General features: G+C 36.7%; 1 protein-coding gene across 3 annotated transcripts; it reads right to left on the reverse strand.

Moving 5' to 3' along the window:
• Positions 1–38: 38 nt before the first annotated feature.
• UBA3 (ubiquitin like modifier activating enzyme 3) lies at positions 39–24540 on the reverse strand. 3 transcript variants are annotated; one of them, XM_079935480.1, is made up of 18 exons: positions 24499–24540; positions 24266–24307; positions 22279–22399; positions 20620–20700; positions 16598–16680; positions 13818–13898; positions 9518–9561; positions 9101–9165; positions 8636–8791; positions 7298–7400; positions 7048–7161; positions 3668–3721; positions 3092–3128; positions 2925–3006; positions 1873–1973; positions 1694–1757; positions 1551–1605; positions 39–1216 (listed from the first exon to the last, which is right to left on the reverse strand). In XM_079935480.1, exons 1-18 carry the CDS (start codon positions 24516–24518, stop codon positions 1128–1130), a joined length of 1392 nt encoding a protein of 463 aa, XP_079791606.1. In that variant the 5' UTR covers positions 24519–24540; the 3' UTR covers positions 39–1127. The 3 variants fall into 3 exon arrangements, with proteins under 3 accessions (XP_079791606.1, XP_079791607.1, XP_079791608.1); XM_079935481.1 differs by lacking the exon at positions 24266–24307 and having other exon boundaries at positions 24499–24521; XM_079935482.1 differs by lacking the exons at positions 9518–9561; positions 13818–13898 and having other exon boundaries at positions 8636–8730.

Raw genomic sequence — 24540 nt, forward strand, 5'->3', positions numbered from 1 at the left:
AGAGCTAGAAATAAAAATAAATGAAAATTTAACCCACTGACATGTAATCATAAAGCTTTTAAATAGAAAACTGCCATCCAAGTCAAAAACAGAGAACATGTACGACATGTTCCCACACTAAGATACTAAAACTCATTTTCAGTATTTATGCTTAATTTTGTTTTAAGCCTTAGTCCTTTAGGAGGGGGAAAAAGCATTTTAAGAGGCGTTAATATAAAAATAGAGTCATTCCATTTCATTACCTTATTATGTTAGAGAAAATTAAATCAGTAGATACTTATTGTGGCTAAAATATTAATTCAAGTACCATAAAATTTTCCTATTAGTAAATCTGCTACATATTTAAAAATTATTTCTACCTTACTACAGAACTACTTACTATCCTTAGTATACTTTAAAAAATTTCAGTGAGAAAAATAGACAATATATGATTTTATTAATAAATAGTGTGAAAGCATCAGTGATAACTGTTTAAACATTAAACTCTTTTAACATCCATGTCTTGGCTTTAATGTTGGGCATACTGGCCTCTATGGCACTGCAAGTAAACACACGAAAATACTTCCCATTTCCATGCACAGGTATTCAGCTATAACACCATTTACAAATTATTACGGACAAGATAACTTTTGCAATAGTATTCATTTGGACAGCCACAATTAAGTGAATATTAGATCAAGCAAGAAGTAGGCTATGTTCAATATGCTCTAGACGTCAGGCTGTAGTATTTAATGTTATTTAAAACTTAATTTTCTTATTTTTTAAAAGGGACATATTTTGTATATGTGGGTGCTCAAATGAAAACTGAAGAATGCATTCTTTGACCATAACAAAATTCATATACAAGAGGGCGTTTGCCTCCTCCTCTAAAAGAAGCAATACATTTGCTCATAGTCTCTCTCTCCAGGCACCATTTTCCATATTACTAATGAAAATGCTGACAAGCACCAACCCCGAAATTCTGTCTTCAAGGGAAAGTTACAAAGTTAAAAAACAGTGGCTCATTATAAAAAAAAAAAATCAAATTCCAGCAACACTAATGCTAAAAATGACATCTATTAAATTTCTTAGCATCCAAGAAGTATAATATTTTCATGAGTTTTCTATTATGTGCAGATTTCCTTTCCTTAAGAAGTAAAATGAAGTTTGAACAGTACAGTCTGTGGTGTAGTGACATCAGCAACTGCCAGTTCTTGCCCATCAACGAGTCCCAATTCTAAAAGAAAAAATATACAATTAACCGAAGCAAAAAAACTCAACAAAATAGGTAATACACACATATACAAACTATAAAGAATCCTGGGCTAGATAAAGATCAAAATCCAGTTCTCTTTATTTAATCAAGGTAGTATTATATGTGATTTCCTAGAGATTTTTTAATATTCTACTAAAAGAGCAATAAACTCTATTAATGTTGCTAAAGATATAAGTAGGATGGTAGCACCATTTAAAAGCATTAAAAGTAAATCTAGAAGAGGCATTTATTACTTTTACTGGAAAAGAAAAAGAAGAAATTGATTAGTATTAGTAAATATACTCATTTAAAATACCTTTCAATGTCTTGGAGAGATTTGGCCTTGTTCGTTCTTCAATAGAGGTTACTGACTAAAAAACAATAATGTAAAGCACATTAAGTGAAATTAAACTTTTAATATAATTTTGTGGAAAAAAATAAAAACTGAACACTGCTCACCTGTAAGTAAAGTGTTCTATTTTTTCCCTCTAATGTGGCTGTGATAGCTGGAGATTTCATCTGCCTAAATTATAAGGAAAACAAAGTCAAAGATCACTTTTTAAAAAACAATCCTAGTTTTTAAAGCTTTAAAGTCACAAAAATTCTTCTACAACATAACAAAAGTCTTGAACACTTACAGAGAAGCACTATTGGTTAGATAATCCAAAACCTCCTGCAGTTTAGCTGATGGAGAAAACTGAATGTTTTGAGGAAGCTGGCTACAAGCTGGGCAGTTTTCCTAGATATAAAATAACACACAAATCACAGTGGCACATGTACCAATAACAGTCTCTTTATAATGAGGAAACGAAAATCAAGTTGTTTTAATAATCATGCATATTCCCTATGAACAAATTTTTATGTTTTAAAACCTGCTTTTCCTAAAGGGCCATTTTTCCTAAATTATTTTGCTATACAGTATTTATCTCAGGATACAGTATTACAAAAGATATATCAGTAAGTAGGGTTCTGGAAGTTAGAAAATACTTAGAAAGGGTGTGGGCAATTTCATTCACATTTCCAGCCAGTAATTAATATTTAAAAATCAGGAACTTCCCTGGTGGCACAGTGGTTAAGAACCCGCCTGCCAATGCAGGGGACATGGTTTTGAGCCCTCGTCCGGGAAGTCTCACATGTCACGGAGCGGAGCAACTAAGCCCGTGCGCCACAACTACTGAGCGTGCGCTCTAGAGCCCGTGAGCCACAACTACTGAGCCCACGCGCCACAACTACTGAAGCCCACGTGCCTAGAACCTGTGCTCTGCAACAAGAGAAGCCAGCGCAATGAGAGGCCCACACACCGCAACAAAGAGTACCTCCCGCTTGTGGCAACTAGAGAAGGCCCGCGCACAGCAGTGAAGACCCAACACAGCCAAAGATAAATAAATTTTTTAAAATAATAAATAAATAAATAAAAATAAAAATATGCATGATCAAAAAAGTTTTCACGGGCTTCCCTGGCGGCGCAGTGGTTGAGAGTCCGCCTGCCGATGCAGGGGACACGGGTTTGTGCCCCAGTCCGGGAAGATCCCACACGCCGTGAAGCGGCTATGCCCGTGAGCCATGGCCACTGAGCCTGCACGTCCGGAGCCTGTGCTCCGCAACAGGAGAGGCCACAACAGTGAGAGGCCCGCGTATCGCAAAAAAAAAAAAAAAAAAAAAAAGTTTTCATTAGTATACTATTACTAACCTTTCTCTCTGCTTCAAATGTGTACGTGTACAGTCCATCTACATCATTGAATACCAAGTAATTATTAAGGGGAATATATGCACTGTAATGAAAAAATGTTCATTCTTATGTAATTGAGCCAGATCAAAACACAGATTTACAAATATATTAAAAATGAAATCCATTACCTTGTGGCTATTTTAAAAACCTCAGTGGCACACACAGCTACAGTGGAGAGAAAATAAAGGTGCTTTAACTCAATGAAAATTAGACATTTAAAATTAGAAGTTTTTAAAAAGTCAGTTATAAATCAGTACAGATAAATTTACAAGGTTATTGATTACAAAGTAAGTAGATAGAAAAATACATACATAAACACTCTTATTTGTAAAAACTGAGAAAGTAACATTTTATATTTGTTTTATATACTCCAAATGATAGAGTACCACCTCATGTTTTTCTCCCTCTTCTTCAGATTACTGTGCAGCCTGTTACACTGATTACAAAGAAATGGCACTAAAATGTCCCCTTATTACAGAGCACTTTATCTATGATATAATGTAAGAAAAATATATAAAGGGTCCAATAGCTTGTTTTGTGGTTTTGGGGGCAGCTTGATTATACCACCATCCACCCAAGAAGATAATCAAATTCCCAGAACACCAGTTTTCTGAGATCAAGTAGCTGAAGAAATATCAATTTAGGTATTGAATCAAAACCTGAAGGAAAGAAAACAAAATTAAGTAGTGGCCATTTTTCCTCACCTGCAATGACTGCATTTGTGGAAGCTACTGCAGGAATGATTCGTTTTACTACCCCTGAAAAAATATACTGATTAAAATGTGGTCATTTCTTTTAAAAAGTAGGTATCTTAAATTAGACAATATGATGATTTAATATCATTTTCCATAACTTGATTTTTCGGGCTTTCAGGTCAGAAAATAGACTTAAGCTTAACAATGAAACAACCTTCTTTCACATTCACATTATTTTCTGTCACGTTCAGAATCTTAAGCAAGTTACAGGAGGAAAGAATAGTAAATTCTTCACACTGTTTCATATAAAGATGAGACAATAATATATTAATAACTGCTAAAAATTAGAGTGTTTATTTTGTTCCAGGAGCAGTATGAAGATTAAATAAAATATTACGGAATTTTCATAACATCATGTTAGTCTTATCACTCTGATTTTTAAAATAAGGAAAATGAGGTTGAGAGAAATTAACAACATCCACAGCTATACACCTCATAAGTGATAGGGGTGGTATATGAACCCAGCTCTGCCCTAAAGTGCATAACTTTAACCGATACAATATACTATACTATACTCAGTAAGCTTTGAGTAAAATAAAGTAGGAGAATAACAGTTACCTAATTTTTCCTCATCTAATAGTTTTAGCTGTTCTATTCACAAAAATTTAAAACAAACAAAAACTGTGCCTAATCATTTTGTTTCACTCTACAATATGGACTACACAAAATATTAAACGTAGTTCTCTATTTCTACCCCACTTTTTTCATATCAGTATCCACAAATTAGGAATGAACAAAGCCCCACCTTAAACCATTTTTTTAAGTACAAAATAAACATTCTGTAACTATATTTGTACTGTTCATTTTAGAAAAGCAAAAATTCAGAGAAAAGTAGCCATATTATCTTAGAGTGTGAGACAGCCCTGAAAGATGTGTTCCCAAGACTTCAGGTGTAGGCAGGTTTTAAAAACTTCAAAAAAAGGGAAATATCTAAGAAGGCGCGGAAGGAAGGCAGTTAAGTTTGGAAAGCTGTTTTAAAAAGTTAATTCTGAAAGAAGAAATAGGGAGGAGCTAACCTCATGATTACTGGAAGCTCTCCAGTGAAACACATAGAGCAGGACATACTAGAAGGAGGAACAGGTAGTCACAAACAGGGAGGAGTTGAAGAGACGCTGTCCAATAAAAGCAATGTGAAAATGATAAAGATACGCCCCTGTCCCCCACCCCTTTTCAAAAAATCTGGACTTCACTTCCAATTTGGCTTCTGTACTCCCTGTCAAGGCCCTCCATCCTCAGGCTGAGAAGTACACGCCAAGCCTTGCTAAAAGGTATGGAAGGATAATTGAGACTACATATTGAAATGAGTTTATATAGTTCCTGATCAGGACAAAGAGAATTCATTTTTTAATTCAAACAGTTAGCAAATAAATGTACACTATATGCCAGACACTGTTCTAGGTGTTGAACAGAGGAGCAGTAAAAAAAAAATTATCTGCTCTTACAGTGATGGAGGAGTCCATTAGACTGGATGGTCAGGGAAGACCTCCTTGGGGAGGTGATAATGTGGGCTGAAATCTAAACCATGAGAAAGACCCAGCCATGCAATGACCTGGGGAAAGAGCAATTCTGTAGAGTAAACACCAAGGGCAAAGGCCCCCAGAACAGGGATGTATTAGAGTGTTAAGTATGAAATATTCTTCGCATAGAAAAACAAGGCTACCATTAGTTCTGAGCAATTATGAAAAGGTAAAATAGCGAATGGCTTACAAGTCATTTTCAGTTGAATGATCAGGAAATGGTGCAGTTCATACCTGAGGGATAAGCAGCCAACCCTAAGGGGAATCCAAGGAAGAGCATTCCAGGTGTTAGGATCAGGAGTATTAAAGCTCTAAGGTGGGATCAGGCTTGGGATCAAAGCAGGTCAGAGGAGGGGAACAAGGAGTGTATAAGAGCAACAAGGAGTGTATAAGAATGGAATTTTCAAATGACAAACCAGAACATTAGTAAACGTAAGGAAATAATCACAGGAGAGAAATGGCATATTTTCACAAACACAAAGCTCTTTCTGGTGAACTTGATGATCTTGGACAAAATTCTAGGAAGGGTGAACTGAGAGTATCTACATTAGGAAACAGTGATCACTAAAACTGAGCATTATAATTGTTCATTGAGACAAGTCACAGGACTTAGTTACTGTGACCAGCTTTGCAACCCAAGGAAATGTGGAGGATAGGCTTCTGGAGAGCATCTGGAAAGGCCTTTCATGACATCCTTGTGAACAAGACAAAGAAACGTGAGGTACTCAAGAAGCTATGATCAACAGAAGGAGATAAATCTAAAAGGGCCTGACCAGAAGTATGATTCAGATGTCTGTTCTCAGCTAGTTTAGTCTTGTTAAAATTTTTAATTAATTATTTGGAAAAGAGATAAAGGATATGATTATCAAAACAACAAGTGATATGAAGCTAAAAATACACAAGTTGGAAGGCATAAAAGAATATACATATATAGAGAGAAAAGCCAGTTGAATTTAAGAATAAACTTATAAGGACCTATACTTGAGTATAAAAGAAAAAACTACCACCCCCCATAACTGCCAAATCTGTAATAGGGAGATGTGGCTTAGCAATTGTATATGTGGAGAAAACTTCCAGCTTTTAACAGGCAGTAACCTGAAAGAATCAAAAGTAGAGCATCAATGTAAACAACAACAAAAACTAAAAAAGTCTGCTCTCCTCTAAGATTGCATCAATGATCAGAAGTTTATCATACGACCCATCCTAGAGCACTGCATTCTCACCTGGATAGTTAAGAGAAGTATGGATGACTAAAATATGGTTAGAAAAAAACATGATGGGAACTTGAGCCATGAAACTTGTCAAAGGGTTAAAGGAACTAGGAAGGTTGATGGGAGTGATAATGATTTGGAGGGTTCAATACGTTAAGGGCTATTACTTAAAAGAGAATTAAATGTATATGTGGCATACTCTGGGACAATACTCAGACCACACTAGAGATGGAGATTTCTGCTCAATGTACAGAAGAATTGTCTTAACAACACTGTCCAAATGTGAAATAGACTGCCCCAGGAAGGGATAAATTGCTCTTCAGCAAAAGATGAAGTGAATAAATGGCTCGACCTGGACGACTTAGGGCCTCTTCCAACCCTAAGTAAATAAGATTCAATAATTTTATTAAATTCCTTCTAGTTAAGAAGTAGTATGGATTCTAGTAAACTCAGTTCCCTCCTACCAAATTTGGGGCACCTTTACTGAATCCCAAATGGATAGTACTATCTGAAATCACATCAATTATTTCCCCCAAGGCATCCCACCTCCTGAAAAAGGGATCATCCTAAGATCATAATATACGACCATTCACTAACTTACCTTGAGTGAGTCTATACGTAATACCCCTAATGTTATATTGTGATGCTCTCTCCAGGGATTTTTGGAAAATCCACTGAATATGATCAGGATCATCGCCGTCTAATGGAACCCCTTCTGTCAGAGGAGAAAAAAAGGAAGGGAAGACAGAAACATGTAAACATAAATCAACTTATTTTTAATATAATTATCCAAATAAATAATATAGACAAACATTTTATGTAATTCTAGATTATGAAATTAGGTTTATTACCTCCAAAAGGCTGCTCCTTAGGCCACTGCAATATCCTTACATATTCAATACAGTGTTCTGGTAGCCTGGGCATCGATGCAATGGTGCACATAGGAAAATTAACCTAAAACCACAGTTTGCCTTTTTTAGTGGATTTTAAACAAGAAATTACTTTAAAATGTAGCTTCTAGTTATGATCTAGTTTGTAACACTTTCTTATAATTCATCCTAGCCATCCTAGCCTTACAGAAAGAAAACATTTTATATCATTAAGAATGCTTCTGAAACTAACACAGAGGATCTGAGTCACTTCACTTAAGTTGATCTGCCTAAAAAAATAGGTTTGCCCTATATTTACAAAGTATATAAATTTAAGCTTTGTTAGAACATGTAAATATGTTAGAACATATTTACAAAGTATATAAATTTAAGCTTTGTTAGAAGGAAGGGCTGAATAAATTCTCAAATATGAGTACTCTATTATGTTTACCTAATACTCATATCTGAAGATATAAAATTAGCCAAAATAAAAATAAATTCACAGTTAAATCAATTCCAAGTAGATACTAATAAAGTTATTTATATTTATAAATCAAAATTCTAAATGCCTTTTAAAGTGGGTATGTAAATTAAAGAGCCCCATCTTTAGAAATATCATTCTTATCCCTGGTATCTTTAGCTCCCTGAAACAATACAGGCAAAGACCAAAGAAAATAGATTACAGCTCTATCCCAACATATAACTTTGTAATTGATCTCTTGATCTCTACTCTCCAAATAAAAAAATAATACAAATGAGTTATGAGAACAGTATCAAAATGATGATATTCAGTCTATATTATATCTTTCCTCAGAGCAAAATTTCATATTTTATAATCTTTCTTCTTAGCATGATTTTTAAAATATGGTTATCCCTAATTAAAAATCCTAGGGCTTCCCTGGTGGCACAGTGGTTAAGAATCCACCTTCCAATGCAGAGGACACGGGCTCGAGCCCTGGTCTGGGAAGATCCCACGTGCCGCAGAGCAACTAAGCCCGTGCGCCGCAACTACTGAGCCTGTGCTCTAGAGCCCACGAGCCACAACTACTGAGCCCACGTGCCACAACTACTGAAGCCTGCGCACCTAGAGCCCGTGCTCCTCAACAAGAGAAGCCACCACACTGAGAAGCCCATGCACCGCACGAAGAGTAGCCCCCACTCAGAACAACTAGAGAAAGCCCACACGCAGCAACAAAGACCAAATGCAGCTAAAAGTAAATAAATTTTTTAAAGAATCCTAAATATTGACTAGTCTTAATAATTCAATCCTTATTCTACCCCAAGATACTATAAAACAGATGTGGGTGCTTTTGTGATTACCTGTGGTGGGTACAGTTCCAGTGTGCATTCAACACAAGCAGTCATTCCAGGCAGAATCACCCGGGCATTTCCTTTAAAACCTTCTGTCCCCCCATCTATCAAAGGGACAATGGAGCTTGGATCTAATACACCATCTTCATAATTTAGAAGAGATATCTAGGAAAATTATTTGAAGGGCTTATAAGGAGAGGGGGATAAGAATTCAAAAAAAGGGAAATGCTATCTAGTAATTCTGTAAATCAATCACATTATTGAGTAATAATATAACAAACCAAGGGATTACATTAGTAGCAATTTACATCCTCACCTGAAAATTAATGACTGGCAATAAACAGTGAACTACACCTATTACTGAAAATTGAATAAACTCTGATTTTTCAAAAATATGACACAAAAGTCTCATTTTTAGTACGTTAAGAGCAGCAAGAAGAACTTCAGAGAACTGTAAAAACACTAAGTCTTTACCAGCATGCCATTTATCCATCTTCTGGCTATGACAGAATCCAGTCCACATACAATTATATGAAATTCTACGAGAAAAAAAATGCAAGTTAAGTTTTTTAAAATGCTGCTGCACGAAATAAGTCACAATTTCTAAGAAACAAACAAAAAACCATTTTTCATTATAAAACAAACACACACAGCTTCTACTCCTTGAGTAATCCTTACTCAAGAGAGCAGATAAAAATGCACCTAATGGTGCCAACTAAGAATTAAAACAGTGCCATTCTCTTTTCAGTCAACAACATTCCTGAAAAGCCAACACCAAGAAATGAAAGCAAATAAAGAAGCAGGCTTCAAATAGCTAGCAATCTTCAAACAGACAGCAACTAAAAAATAATAAGAATTTAGTGAGAATTTAATTTCAAGTGGAAAACTTACGTCGATAGAAAGTGTCGTTAAAATCCTGAATCTTGTTGAAATGTCTGAACATAAGTAAAGGAACTTAAGCTGCTAAATTTTTAACTTGCAAAATGAATTCAACAATTCCATAAGGATCAAATTATAAATGTATATTTAAAACAAGACATAAGTCATCAGTGTTCAAAGCAGGGGAATTCAAGGAATCTGACAAAATGAACACAATCCCACCCCATGAAAAACCTTTTTTCTAAACACTACTCTGCCGTAACCACATAGAGTAGTTTCTCTCATCTCCAAACCTCCATATCATTATAACTGTGTCTCTGTTACACTTTCTGCTCTGCTTCAGTTCTTATATAAAACCATAAGCCCTGGGAAAACAGAATGTGTACCTTCAACCACCAGCACCAAGCAGAGAGGCAATAAACATTTGTTTAGTGAAGGGAACAGGCACATTATAGTTCCCATTTAGAAAGGGGATTTTAGAAGTTAATTTACTGCACAAATTAACACATTGTACACCTTAAGTTTATACAGTGTTGTATGTCAGATATGGTCAATTAAAAAAAAAGTTACTGCAAAGCTAATTTTTAGAAAACATGTTTCCAATAGCTTTTTCAGGTGCTAATGATTTGTTATTGGTTTTTTTCCCTTGGAGACGGGGAGAGATGAATTTTCTTCCTCATTTAACTCAGTTTTCCAAGACTCTCTTTTTACCCAACCCACACCATATCTGCAGGCTTCCCCAGCCTGGTGGGTGCCAAGGGAACCCCATTCAAAATTGGCTGTGGGTGTGAATCACAGTAGTTAACATCTGAACAGCATATATATGCTAAAAAAAATTTTTTAATTTTTCAAATGAAGCAAATTTATTTAGTAACATATAAATTACACTCCCCTAAAACAAATCATGCATTACATATTTTAGAAAGCAAAATGGAGAAAAGAGGGACAATACATATGTTTGCCCTAGATTTTTTTATTCTGGCCTACAAATAAAGTTATAAAAAATACATTCAATTCTAGCCTTCACCCACTCAGACCTCTATTCCTTTTGAATGCCAGGCAAACAAGAGGCATAAGCTGCAGCTAGAAAAGCTAGAAAAGGTCAAAAGAGAATCAAACACTGGAAGAACAAAAATTGGAGACGCAGGAGCCAAACCAAGAAATCCCACCTCCTGGATTTCTACAAAATACCTAAAGTTTCCCAGATCTTAATAATGGGGGTAGACAAAGAGTGTGCACACTTTTTCCCCCCCTCTTTCTCCCTATATGGACCTGAATTTGCAGTTTTAAACTTTTTATTTTTGCAAAGATAGTACACAGGTGTCCCATATTTCTTTCACCTAGTTTCCCCCAACAGTAACATCGTATATAACTATAGTACAATATCAAAACCACAAATGTAACACAGGTACAACGTGTGTGTAAAGTTCTGTCATTTAAACACATGTAGATATGTGTAGCCACCACAATTAAGATAAACAACTATACCATCACCAAAAATATCTCCGTCCTGCTACCCCTTTATAGTCACACCTATCCCTTCCACCACGCCTAATCCCTGGCAATCACTAATTTGTTCTCCATCTCCATAATTTTGTCATTTGAAGAAGGCTATAAAAATGCAAACATACAATATATGGTGTTTTAAGATTGGCATTTTTCATTCAGCATAATGCTCTTGATATCCAACCAAGTTGTATTTCATTAGTTAGTTCTTTTACTGCTCAGTATTATTGTACTGAGTACAATAATTGTGTATTGTATATACGGTATTAACTGTACCACAGTTTAACAATTCACCTACTGACAGATGTTTGGGTTGTTACCAGTTTTTGGCTACTGCAAATATAGCTGCTATGAACATCTGAGAACAAGTTTTTATGTAGACATAGTACTCATTTCTCTAGGGTAAATGCCCAGGAATGAAAGTGTTGAGTCGTATGTAAAGTACATATTCAAATTTTTAAGAAATAGCCAAACTATTTTCCAGACGGCTATACCATTTTATATTTCCCACCAGCAATGTACAAGTAATCCAGTTTTTCTGTATCTTTGCCGCATTTATTATTATTTTTCATTTCAGCTACCCTAATAGGTGTGTAGTAATATCTCATTGTGATCATAATTTGGATTTCTTATAGCCAGTGATACTGAACATATTTCATGTGCTTTTTGTTATCTTTTTTAGCAAAATATCTCTTCATATTTTTTGTCCATTTTCTATTTGCACTGTTTATTTTTTACTTTTGAGTTATGAAAGTTCTTTATATATTCTTGATGAGTCCTTCGTCAGATAACTACTTCCTAAGTATTTCCCAGTGTGTAGTTTATCTGTTCATCCTCTTAACAAGATCCTTCAGAGTAAAAGTTCTTAATTTTGATGACATTCAATTTACCACTTTTTTTCTTTTATGGATCATGTTTTAATGTGGTCTAAGGACTCTTCATCAAGCCCTACGTCCCAAAGATTTTTCTCCTACATTATCTTCCAAAGTTCTGCAGTTTTACATTTTATACTTAAATCTATGATCCATTTTGAGTTTATTTTTGTAATTTTGATGTTTGAGATTCATTTTTTTGCCACCAGAATTTAGCGAAGAGATTATCCTTCCTCCAGTGAATTGTTTTTGCACCTTTGTGGAGTATAAATCGGCCATATTAGCACATGGCTATTTCTGGTTTCTCTATTCTGTTCCGTTGATCTGTGCCAATCTCTCTGGCAATACTACACACTCTTGATTATTGTAGTTATATAATAACTCTTGAAATTGGCTAGTGATTCCTCCGACTTTATTCTTTCTCAGTATTATCTTAGGTGTTCCTTAGCCCTTCTCTATGAATTTTAGAATAATTCCATCTGGAGAAACAAAAAAATTGCAGGAATTTTGATAGAAATTATGTTAAACTTGTATACAAATCTGGGGAGAAGTGACATCTTTAGTATGCTGAAGCATCCAATTCCTGAACACAGAGTATCTTTCCATTATTTAGATCTCCTTTGATTTCTTTCATTAGCATTTTGCAGTATTCAGCATACAAGACCCATACTTATTTTGTTAAGTTTACACCTAAGTATTTCTCCTTTTTTTGAGTGGTTGTAGATGGCACTGTATTTTAAATTTCACTTTCCATGTGTTCACTGCTAGTACAGAGAAATACAATTGATTTTTGTATGTTGATTTTTGTATCCTGTGGTATTTCCAACATAACAAATCCCATTTCCTAAATTTCTATAAAATACTAAAAGTTCCGGGCTTCCCTGGTGGCGCAGTGGTTGAGAGTCCGCAGGCCGATGCAGGGAACACGGGTTCATGCCCCGCTCCGGGAAGATCCCACATGCCGCGGAGCTGCTGGGCCCGTGAGCCATGGCCGCTGAGCCTGCGCGTCCGGAGCCTGTGCTCCGCGACGGGAGAGGCCACAACTGTGAGAGGCCCGCGCACCGCAAAAAAAAAAATAATTAAAATAATAATTAAAAAAATACTAAAAGTTCCCTGGATCTAAAGGTATGGGAATCAACAAAGTGTGAACAGTCCTTTTTTAAAATATATTTCTTATAAAAATATATTTACTCTGACACACCTTCCATTTAACTAATAATATACTGACTCTTTACTTTGCCTGCTATGGTAAGGCGACACGAAGATTAATGGGGGGCTTCCCTGGTGATGCAGTGGTTAAGAATCCGCCTGCTGATGCAGGGGACACAGGTTCGAGCCCTGGTCCGGGAAGATCCCACGTGCTGCAGAGCAGCTGGGCCCATGTGCCACAACCGCCGAGCCTGTGCTCTACAGCGCGTGAGCCACAACTACTGAAGCCCACGAGCCTAGAGCCCGTGCTCTGCAATGGGAGAGGCCACCGCAATGAGAAGCCAGCGCACCACGGCGAGGAGTGGCCCCCCGCTCACAACTAGAGAAAGCCCACGCGCAGCAACGAAGACCCAATGCGGCCAAAAATAAATAATAAAATCAAATAAATAGTTATTTAAAAAAAAGATTAATGGGATCCAACCTACGAACTCAGAGTCTAGTAGAGGAGATATGCAACTGAAACTGAAATTAAGGGCAATAAGGCAAAATAAATGATGGCACTGGCTACATTTATAAAATTTATATAACCTTAAAAAGAAAAGATTGGTAGGACATTAAACTAAGTGTTACCAGCAGGTATCACAGTAATAAGCTTACTGCTGCTGCTTATTTTCCTTTTGCTTATCTATATTCTCTATGTTAAACATCTCCTGTATAATGATAATAATAATAATAAAAAGCTTCAAAAAGTTACGTATTAAGTAATTTATTTGTCAAAAGGATACGGAACTACATTGCAATTAGGAACTCTGTCATTTAGAAATTCTGCAGCAACTTCAGCCTTAGGTCTTCCAACATCTTTAGGCCTACAGGAAAAATTATATTTAAATTATCATTCATGATATAAATCTAGATTATCTATATAATCTACTTTCACACATAAAAATATCCACGGTGAGTTTATTTGGAGGCTATTTAGAGGAATATTTTTACCTAAGTATTTCTGATGAAAAATTAGTCATTCAACACTAAATGTCAACCCTTGTTGATATTCCAAATTAAGTATTTACAAGTATTGACAAGTCTAATTAAGTATTTAAGTAAAAATATAAACAGTGCTTTTTTTTTTAAGGTAAAGCATAATAACAGCATGTTTCCTAGCCACTTCTCACTGTTGTGTTTCCCAATGCAAAAAATTATCCCAGATCCAGAGATTTCCAAGTATTTGCCCAAAACCCCAGAACTTCAAGGTGTTACTATGCAGGTCTTGGCTGAAATAAATTCGAGAGGTCCTAGGGATGCAAGAACGTTCACTTATCTTCCCATGTGTGCTGATTAAGTAGTAACTTTTGTGCCCCATAAGAAGCCATAACCATGTTTTTGAAGGAATAATTCGAAAGGCATTATCTAAAATTGCAAACGTTACCAATATTTTCAAGAAGGTAAAACTTAAAAGACCTCAAAAGGTCACTCCTAGATAATAACCATAGCTACAGACAGGAAAGGACAGGAATTCTCTCTTCTAACCTCAGTACAAATGGTATTTTCTTCCCTAATATTTCCACATTCTCCTCACAGAAACAAATCACTCCCTCATGTATACATAACAAGTTCTTCATTACTACTTTTTCACAACGTATTTTTGGTTATATACATAGGTCTATCATACTAGACTATGAACAACTGGAAGAAAGTTACCATATTCTTACCTCTTTGTACTCCTTCCTACTAAGCACAGAATAAACACTTTAAAAATAAATGAATATTAAAAAATCAATGTGCCTAATAAAATCATATTTTATTTAAAATTGGAATTAAAAAAAAAATGCTTTACCAGGTCAATTTTCTCCTAATACAGCAGTATGCTTTTTTGACTCAAAACTTCTGATAAGAGTTTTTTTTTTTCTGATGAGAGTTTTATTCTGACTTTGTCCTAACTTGCAATAGAAGAGGCTCTAGCATAAGTCAAGCACCTTGATTTCAGTACTGCATTCAACTACTCTGGACAGAGCTGTTTAGGTATGTAAAGATGATAAAATAGAGTTTCAAGAATCTTTTAGGTTGTGCATTGTATGTGCTTTCATAATAGATCCCAAATAAAAGAACTCCTAGATGGTTTCTGTGGGAGCTGCAACTTTATCATTCCAGAATTAGGGGATTAGATTGCTCCACCTAAAAACTGCACTTTGAGCAAAATGGCCTTTTATATACATCATCCTTGCAGGACACTGTGGCCTAATTACCTAACCTGGAAAACAAGTACCTACCCTGGGGTTTGCTCTGAGATTAAAAGAGGTACTATAGATAAAGAGCTTAGAAAGTACTTAATATATCCTAAGCACTCCACAAATGTTAACTGTCATTATGATCTTCAATTATTATTTCAGCCCAAAATTAAAGGGCATGGCCTATTATCAATAACCAATCAATTTGGTAGTGCCATTTTTTTTCCTTTTTCTTTTGAATTTTATTTTATTTATTTTTTTATACAGCAGGTTCTTATTAGGTATCCATTTTATACATATTAGTGTATATATGTCAATCCCAATCTCCCAATCAGTCGTGTCTTTTTTAGAGCAGTCATACACTAAAAATTTGTCAGACTGGAAAGGGCCCACAAACTTTTTCTATCAAGAGAAGAGAAATTTCGAGGTTTAAAAAAACAAACAAATGAAAACCTTAAAAGTTAAATGTAGGGTTCACACAATTACAATACTTTATTAACCTGACTTAGTTTAACCCACCCTTCAATCTCTTTAAGATTTTCCACAAACTTAATTTTATCTTTTCTGCTAACCTAACCTCATCCTGCATACCTAGAACTATTTGAGTGCTTTCTGTCAGTACTCTATAAGCATCAGAGAGAGAGAAAAAAGTCCTTATCTCTCTGTATCTATAATTCTTTGATTAACAAATAGATACATTTATCTAAGCCATTCAAGCCCCTAAATGCTACATACTAAAATTTATTAATGAACTTTTCCTCATATCTGCATATAAGGCCTACTTCCAGTTTTTAAAGTCACTTCAAACAAGCTGCTCTTAGATTACCTTCTCTATGTCATGTATGCCTAAGGTAATTATCCCTCTTTGTTCCATTTCACTTGCTCCTGGGTTTCCTCTCCTTAACTCACCATTTTCTTTCACCTTCTATAAAAAGTTCAAACTCTGTCACAACTTCATTGCCCCAGAGTCACCACTCAAATCTTGGCTCGTAAGTCCCCACCACTATATCTCACGAGGGCCTAATACATAGTTATGGTTCTCTTATGAAATCAACAGAAAGAAAAGAGCTGCACTCATTGTCTTCAGGGCACAATCACCCCAAAATCACATACACCTTTTGTAGATTTCCTAAAAAACAACAAAAACATATATTTGCTTACAAAACTTCTTTCACCAGAATGCCCAAAATTTTGCTGCAAAATTTTACCTAAGATGGGAGAGTAGTTATTTTCTTAATAAAATTAGTGTTATCCTCTCAGTGGTTTTTAAAATTATTAAACTGCAGTGTACTCAAGTTCAAATGATTATCACAATTTTAAAATAAGATATTAAAACTTACCTAAATAAAAATTGCCTATTTAGATTGGAAACATCTATAGTGTCCATGTCTATAACATGAATCTGTCTAAAACCAGACAAGGCCTGTGGGAATAAAAAAAATCCAATTAAGCAGAAGTTTCCTCACATCTGAAATTTTAAAATTTCTTTTCAATGGTCTTAAATCTACAAATTCTCAATAATAAATTCTGCACAATCGTTTTCAACGGTTAAAGAGTCTTACAAGATATATAAAATTCACGGTTCTTGTAAAAGGTCAAAAAAGTATAATTACTCAGTTTTAAACAGTCCATATCCAAAACAGAATAACTCAAAATTTCTATAGTTGTTTCATAATCCCATAAACACGTCTGTAAAGTTTGTTGCTTTCCTGCTGTTGCTGCTGCTAGATATTTTAATTTTACTAGTCTTACTACTTAACTGTATTTGCTACTCTTTTTCAGAATATTGTTAAAAGTAATTCCTACAAGCTTTATCTTAGTTTACATAAGCATGCCGCCATTCAGGACTATAAGATTATATTATAAACACACACACATATGTATATACACTGCACATGTAAAAGAAATATCTTAAAAGTAGAGTCAAGAGCAAGCAATCAAACAGCTAGAGAAAAGCAACGAACTCTTGTGTTTCAGTGATAATGCCACATATTTTAACAGTACAACCACTGTTCAAATTTACCAGCAGAAGCAAAAGATTAAAAAAATAGATCTCAATAATCGATTATGCTTTTCTGGTCTTGGTCAGTTTACTTATGTAATCAAATTGAATCACTTGGCAATAATTTCCCCATTTTTCTGCCCCTCTTTATAGCAAGAAACTCTCAAAAGAGTTGTTCATACTTTCTTTCTCAAAGTCCACTCTTGCACTTGCTGTAAACAAGCTTTCACTCCCATCACTCCACCGAAAACCACACTTGTCAGGTCATCAGTGACCTCCACGTTGCCACCTCCAACGACCAGCTCTCAGTCTCTCTGACATGACCCATCTCAAGTGTTTGCCAGGGTGTGGATCAATTCCCCTCCTGAAAACATGTTCTTCACCTGGTCACCCCACTCATGAGAATATGAACACTTTTTAAAAATTGGTTTCCCATTCACCACACTCATGAATTTTACTCCTAATTTACTGGCCAGAATTTGGAGTGCCCTTGCGCTTATTAGCTCTGGTGATTTCAGACAATCTCATAACATAAAGCATCATCTAACAGGTATCTCAAACTTTACAGTTTCCAGAACCAAAGCCAATCATTCTTGCTCACCAGAATCAGCAAATCTGTTTTTTGCCCAGCCCCCCTCACTTCAGTGAATGCCAACTCCATCTTTCCAGTTGCTCAGGGCAAAAACCTTATCATGTCATCCTTGACTCCTCTCCTTCTCTTATGTCCCACACCAATCCATCAGCAAATCCTGCTGACTCCATCTTCAAAACATATCCATAACCCGACCACCTCTCACCACCTGCAGTACTACCATCCTGTTCCAAGTCACTCTCACCTCTTGCCTAGATGACTGCACCTTCTAACCAGCCTCTCAGCTTCCTTCTCTGTTCTCAACACATCAGCCACAGTGAGCCAAGTTAAAGCCAGATCGAGTCAACTCATCTGCTTAAATCTCTCCAATGACTTCCTGACTCAGAGTAAAAGGCAAACTTCTTACAGCAGCACCTCAAGCCTTTTGGGATACTCCAAGCCCCTCCCATTATCTCTGATATCCTCCTAGAAAATGCCCCTCGTTCCTCACTTCTGCTTTAGCTATAATGACCTCCTTGCCCTCCTGGAACATAAACAGTTATGCTCCCACTTCACAGCTTTTGCACCTGATATTCCCTCTGCCTAGAATGTTCTTGCTCACCTTTTTGCTCAAGTAGCACCTTTTTGTGAACCCTTTCCCTTCCCGCCAGGCTATATATTGATATCTTCCATCCTTCCTTTCTCCATAGCATTTATTACCATCCGACATACTACAAAGTTTACTTGTCTTTTCCCTTCCATTAAAACATAAGCCCCACAAATACAAACACCTGTCTTGTTTGATGCTGTAACTGTAGCATCTAAAACAGTACCTGGTATACAGAGAAAGAGGCTGAATAAATATTTGCTCAATCAATAATATTAATGTTATACCCTTTTTTTTAGAATGAGCCTTTGGGGGCTTACAATCAATTGAAAAAACATGTATGTATATCTCTTTTGTACTTATGTGTGAAACAAGCAAAGTAACAAGTGGTAAAACCGAAAACGCTTAGTTTTCTTCTTTTTTGGAGTAAGAGGTTATTACAATGCAGTAAATAACAAGGCCACTCCTAAAGTTGCTGGATGACTACTCCTCAGATCTAATCTCCAATTACTTTACATTTAAAATTGGTATCTATCACATTTGCAAATAACAGCTTTGGAAAAAGTTAACTATTTAGGGGATTTGTGCATACAAAACCACTGCCCATCCTCCATAAATCCTTTGGTTCTCATGCTGCAAGGGTGTTTATGTCTGATAAGGTACTGTCATTTTGGCACCCTATCACAGAGTATATCATACATGCTGCTGTTTATTTTGTGAGAGACTTGTCTTCCCAATGATATTTCAAATTAAGGACACAGATCGTGATGGCTTACAATGCCCACAGAACCCAGCATAGCCGACTACCATGAAGCGTATTAAGTTTTTGCAGTCTCACTAGGAGCGATGTTAGTGTTTCCTAGCAAAATTAATGTGGCTGTTTATATTTAAACTTTGCTCCCAAGGCTGACTTTTTAGGTCCTTCATCTGGCTGTTATCTGCTTCATTTTCCAAGAAGCCTACTCTAGCATTTCCACTTTCCCACATACTAACCATGAGGCTGGCATACAACAGCTGCACATCAATTCTTCCCTTATCCATTTTTGCTAAATAAACTGATAAAAGTCTTATAAAGAGCTACTACTGTAGTTATCAGAGGTCAATGAAATGGAACTTCCCTGGTGACGCAGTGGTTAAGAATCCGCCTGCCAACGCAGGGGACAGCGGTTTAAGCTCTGGTCCGGGAAGATCCCACATGCCGCAGAGCAACTAAGCCAGTGTGCCACAACTACTGAGACTGCATTCTAGAGCACGCAAGCCACAACTACTGAGCCCACGCACCAAAACTACTGAATCCCGCATGCCTAGAGCCTGTGCTCTGCAACAAGAGAAGCCACTGCTATGAGAAGCCCGCACACCGCAACAAAGAGTAGCCCCCGCTCGCCGCAACTAGAGAAAGCCCGCGCACAGTAACGGAGACCCAATGCTGCCAAAAATAAAGAATAAATTAATTAATTTTTAAAAGTCAGTGAAACTAATTAAGTCACAAAGTATGTATTTCCAACCAGTATACAGAAACAGCTTCACTAAATAGTACCGTCTCTTAAGACAACAGTCATTTAAAACAGACTGACCAAAAAAAAGGCTTAGCTCCCCCAAATTTTATGGGTATACTACCATATGGTCTTAAAAAAGTTACTATATGATTAGATCATGTAATGACCTAATGGTTCAGTGAAACACCTAAGAACTGACGGCCTGGATTGGATTCCAGGTACATCACCATAATCCAGAAAAAACTTGTCATTTAACATCCCTGAACCTGTGTCTCCCCTCTATATAAAACGAGACAGTGTCCTATCCACCTAAGTGGGTTATTTTGAGGGACAAAAGAAATAATAAATTCTTTGAAATTATATGTTAAATATGAGTTACCAGTTTTGTTATTTACTTCACTGAATTAATGAGCTCTCTGCAAGAGGAAGCACAAAGATTTGTTGGATAAAAAGCAGAGAAGAAAAGAGAAGTAAGAATTTCTATCAACAACTTTATAGCCGAGGACTTCAGGGCTTAAAAAGTTAAGTTACGTGATTGTTTTAATTACTATCTGGAATTTGACCTGCTAAACTTATCTAACAAAGGCTCAGGAGAAACGGTTAACAATCATAACAAAGAAATGACAGAAAAGGAAAAAGGTTTAATTATCATAAAGAAAAAACTTCATATTATATAGTTGTATTACCAGATTTTTCAGGAGCTCACATCCTAAGCCGCCAGCTCCAATGACTAGAACTTTACACGTATCTAACAAAAACTGGAGAGACTGTAAAGAACGAAAAGGCGTATTAAAATCTAGTTGATAAAAACCTTAAGTAGCATCAATAAAGCAACAAACCATAAAATAGCTTCTGAGGTTTCCATGAAAAATGCAACTGACGATAAAGAACAGCCTCTGTAGTTAGTAAATTATATTAAATTTATGAACAAGGTAGAACCAGAAATTCTATAACCCTAACGATTTCAGAGTTCCAACTTTAATGTTTTTAAACTGACTTTTATTGTATGAAATTAAAACGGTATTTCTAACAAGAAAAACTAAGCCTAGTTAAGAGTAGTCTTTTTTTTTTTAACTTTGAAAGGGATGGAAAGCATCAAACTCATTTAACTGACTTCTTACAAATAGAAAAGTGTAAAAATTGTAAGAACTGAAGATCAAGCACTGCATAAGGTGTTTAGAGGTCTTTAAAAAACATAAGGCAAGGGCTTCCCTGGTGGCGCAGTGGTTGAGGGTCTGCCTGCAGATGCAGGGGACACGGTTTCCTGCCCCGGTCCGGGAAGATCCCACATGCCGCGGAGCGGCTGGGCCCGTGAGCCATGGCCGCTGAGCCTGCGCGTCCGGAGCCTGTGCTCCACAACAGGAGAGGCCACAACAGTGAGAGACCCGCGTACCGCAAAAAAAAAAAAAAAAAAAAAAAAAGGCAAGAACAATAATAGCTGCTTTTGAATACAGTGGGTTAAACTTACAAAACATGAGATGACAGGAAGAAAAACAGACAAAGCTCTCAGAATATTGCCTATCAGCAGAAACAACCACTTAACAGAAGTATCTTAAATTATTAGGCTAAAAAAAAATTTTTAGAAGCACAAGAAAATATGTTGGATTATCCAAAGAAATGGAAAATACTGTCAATTCTGTCCAAGATTCAAGGAAAGAAGAGTTATTCAGATAAGACACCGAGTCAAACCCAAGAGTCTGAACCTTAATTTTAGGAGCAGCACAATACTTCTATTTCAAAACATCTCTTCATCAATACAAAAGGACATAAAATTTTACTGTAAAATTTACTGTAAAGGAATATTTCCTACCTTGTAATAAAAAACAAGTTGTTTCTAACTAACATTTGCTTTAGGTCAGACACTACCAGTTCCAAATTCTATTCCTCTATTATACAGAAGTCACATATTTTTTATACTTTTTAACATGCAATTAATTATATTCAATTCTAAGCAAAGATGCTCATTTCAAATAAACTTCAAAATTTAAACAAGCACATCTATATTCCTGTGAAAATTAAATTTCTCATAGCAGGGCTAAAAAGATGTGTCTCAAAATTAATTTTAAACTGGAATTTTAAGTGAAGTATAACTTAGAATTTTAAATGAGGTTATGAAGTCATTTTACTCTTGAAAATTTTCAACATGTTACATGAGAAATGTGAAAACAACTCAAATATTAGTCATTCAAATAAAATCAGTTGCAAATATTCCATTTAGTATTTCAAGATAACTTACACAATTTTATTAGTATTTTTATTATAAGAGTAAATTAAAAAGGAAGCATTTTATTGCCTTTGAAACATAAAACTATTAGAGGAGTTATTTAAAAATAAACGTTTCTCACTTCAGTGCTCGGTTCGAAATCAGGGTGTGTGAAGGGTCCAGATCGCTCGAGGAACTTCTTTACATGGTTCCAGCGACCTTCCCAGTCTCCAGTGTCCCCACACCCACCATCAACAGCCATTCTGCACAGAACACAGTAAATTCAGCTGCAAAGATCAGTATGAAAAAGCCACACCTACAACTATTATGGTTTCCCCAAATGAAAAGGTAACGACACCAGACCTGCTCAAATAAAAAGGGTAATATTCCATGTGGTTATGCTTATGCTTTTACTGTCTTTTCTTGCTATTATACAGTTTATTTAAAGGTAAGAACTGCACATGTTTGAGGAAATAAGTCAGTCGACATGTTTCTGGGTTCCTAAAACAACCTAAGATCAAACTTGGGATACTGGTCAATCAGTGAGAAATGGGCTTTCTAAACATTTGGAATTTACTAAAGATCACTGCAAACTGCCCAATCTGTTCTATGAACACACTTGGAACAGGAAATATAACCTACAAGGAAAAACAAAATCCATAAAAGCCCTCCACTTCCAGAATCCTAATGCTTGACATCTAACACAATTCATGTGTCCTTTCCAAGTCTGAAAGGTGAGACTTGAAGATTATTTTTCATGAGAGGAACTTTAAAACATTTTTCTCTGAGAGGTCCTAATTTTCAAAAAAGAAGCTCTTAGGACTATGAAGTGGTTTCTGTTGCCACTAAACACAAAGAATGTTTTAGGTTATAATTATGCCACAGATGGGCATTACCATCTAGAAATCTTTTAGAACATACAATTGAGTAACGAGGGACTCCTCTAACAAAATACATGTATTTTCTACTCATTGCAAGATCATGTTTCATTGTGATTATTTTTAATTTTTCAAATTTCCTATAATCCCACAATTTCTACCTTCAAACATATTAGTATATCCAATTTTTACAAAAGGGACCATGTATTGCCTAGCAATAAAGACCATAGGTTTTGATGTCACAGCTGGGTTTGGTTCCACAATTAATAGCATTGTGACCTTGAGCAGATTACTTAACAGTCATAAACCTCATCTGTAGCTTGTTTGTACCTACTTCTTAAGGTCAGAATGAGGATAAAGCGATAATCCACATAGACGCCTTAGTACAATACTTGGTATATAGTAAATATTCAAATTGTGGCTGTCATTTTAAAGTGGAGAGGAAATGAAAGGTGGAAAGAAATGTGAAATTAAACTTGTTCCAAGTCCTCTTGCAATTGAAATTCAACTTTCTGAGGAAGATACCTAAAGACTCTAAGGCCCTGCTACTGGGAATTGGCCCAGAAATTAATACTAACTCACCACGCCCACTGCAAGAGTACTTTCTTCCCCTCCCACATAAGGAGGAAGAAAAAATATGTGGTGTTGCCCAGGGTGGAAAACACTTCGTTTAAACCTGTCTCACCTGCACAAAACTAAGCATCTGATATGAAATAAGGTGTGTAATTAACGGAGAAAATAAGCTCTTTGGAGTCAACACTCTCCTTTAAGAGCCAATGATTTTGCACAAATGATTGAAGTGCTTAGTACAATACCTGACATAAAGTTCTCATAAAAAGTTTGCAATTAATACTATTGTCTCAGTGTTTACGAAAGGCCCAAAACGGCCTAGTGTCCGTTTCATGTGTTTTAGTAAGATTCCCTTCTCACAAGGTCACTGCTCTGACAATTTGGGATGGAGGAAGAGGGGGTCGCAAGGGTCCGTCCGCAAGACCTTTAAGTCAAGACCCCGGCGGGCCAGCGCGGGATCTGTGCGCGCTACTCGGGCCCGGCGCCCGCCCGAGACAGAGACCAGGAGGGCCCGCCGGGCCCCTGGGGCTGCGGGCGGGGCTCGGGGGATGAGGCGGCGCAGCCTGCGCTCCGGGTGCCCCCCTCCCAGCCCCCCGGGCCCGCTGCGGCTGGTCCCCTAGGCCTGGGGTGGGGGGAGGCGGGGGTCCCCGGAGAGGGCCCCGGCCTCCCGGCAGCACTAACTTCTCAGCCAGCAGCTCCTCTATTCTCCTTCTTTTCTTCTCCCTAAAAGAAAGAGAGAATAAAAGAAGGGTCAGCATCACGCTACACACTGGGCGCCGCGAGGGGATGAGGGGCGAGGGGACGGGGCGGAGGGTGGGGGGGACCCCGGGTGGAGGCGACGACCGCCCACCGCCGCGCTCTCTCACAACCCAACCCAGCCCGGCCCGGGGCGCCTGCAGAACCCGGGTACTTACGGTTCCTCGCCATCCGCCATATTGTTCTCCGCCTCTTCCCAG

This window comes from Stenella coeruleoalba (genome assembly GCF_951394435.1).
Source record: "Stenella coeruleoalba genome assembly, chromosome: 10".
Lineage (NCBI taxonomy): Eukaryota > Metazoa > Chordata > Mammalia > Artiodactyla > Delphinidae > Stenella > Stenella coeruleoalba.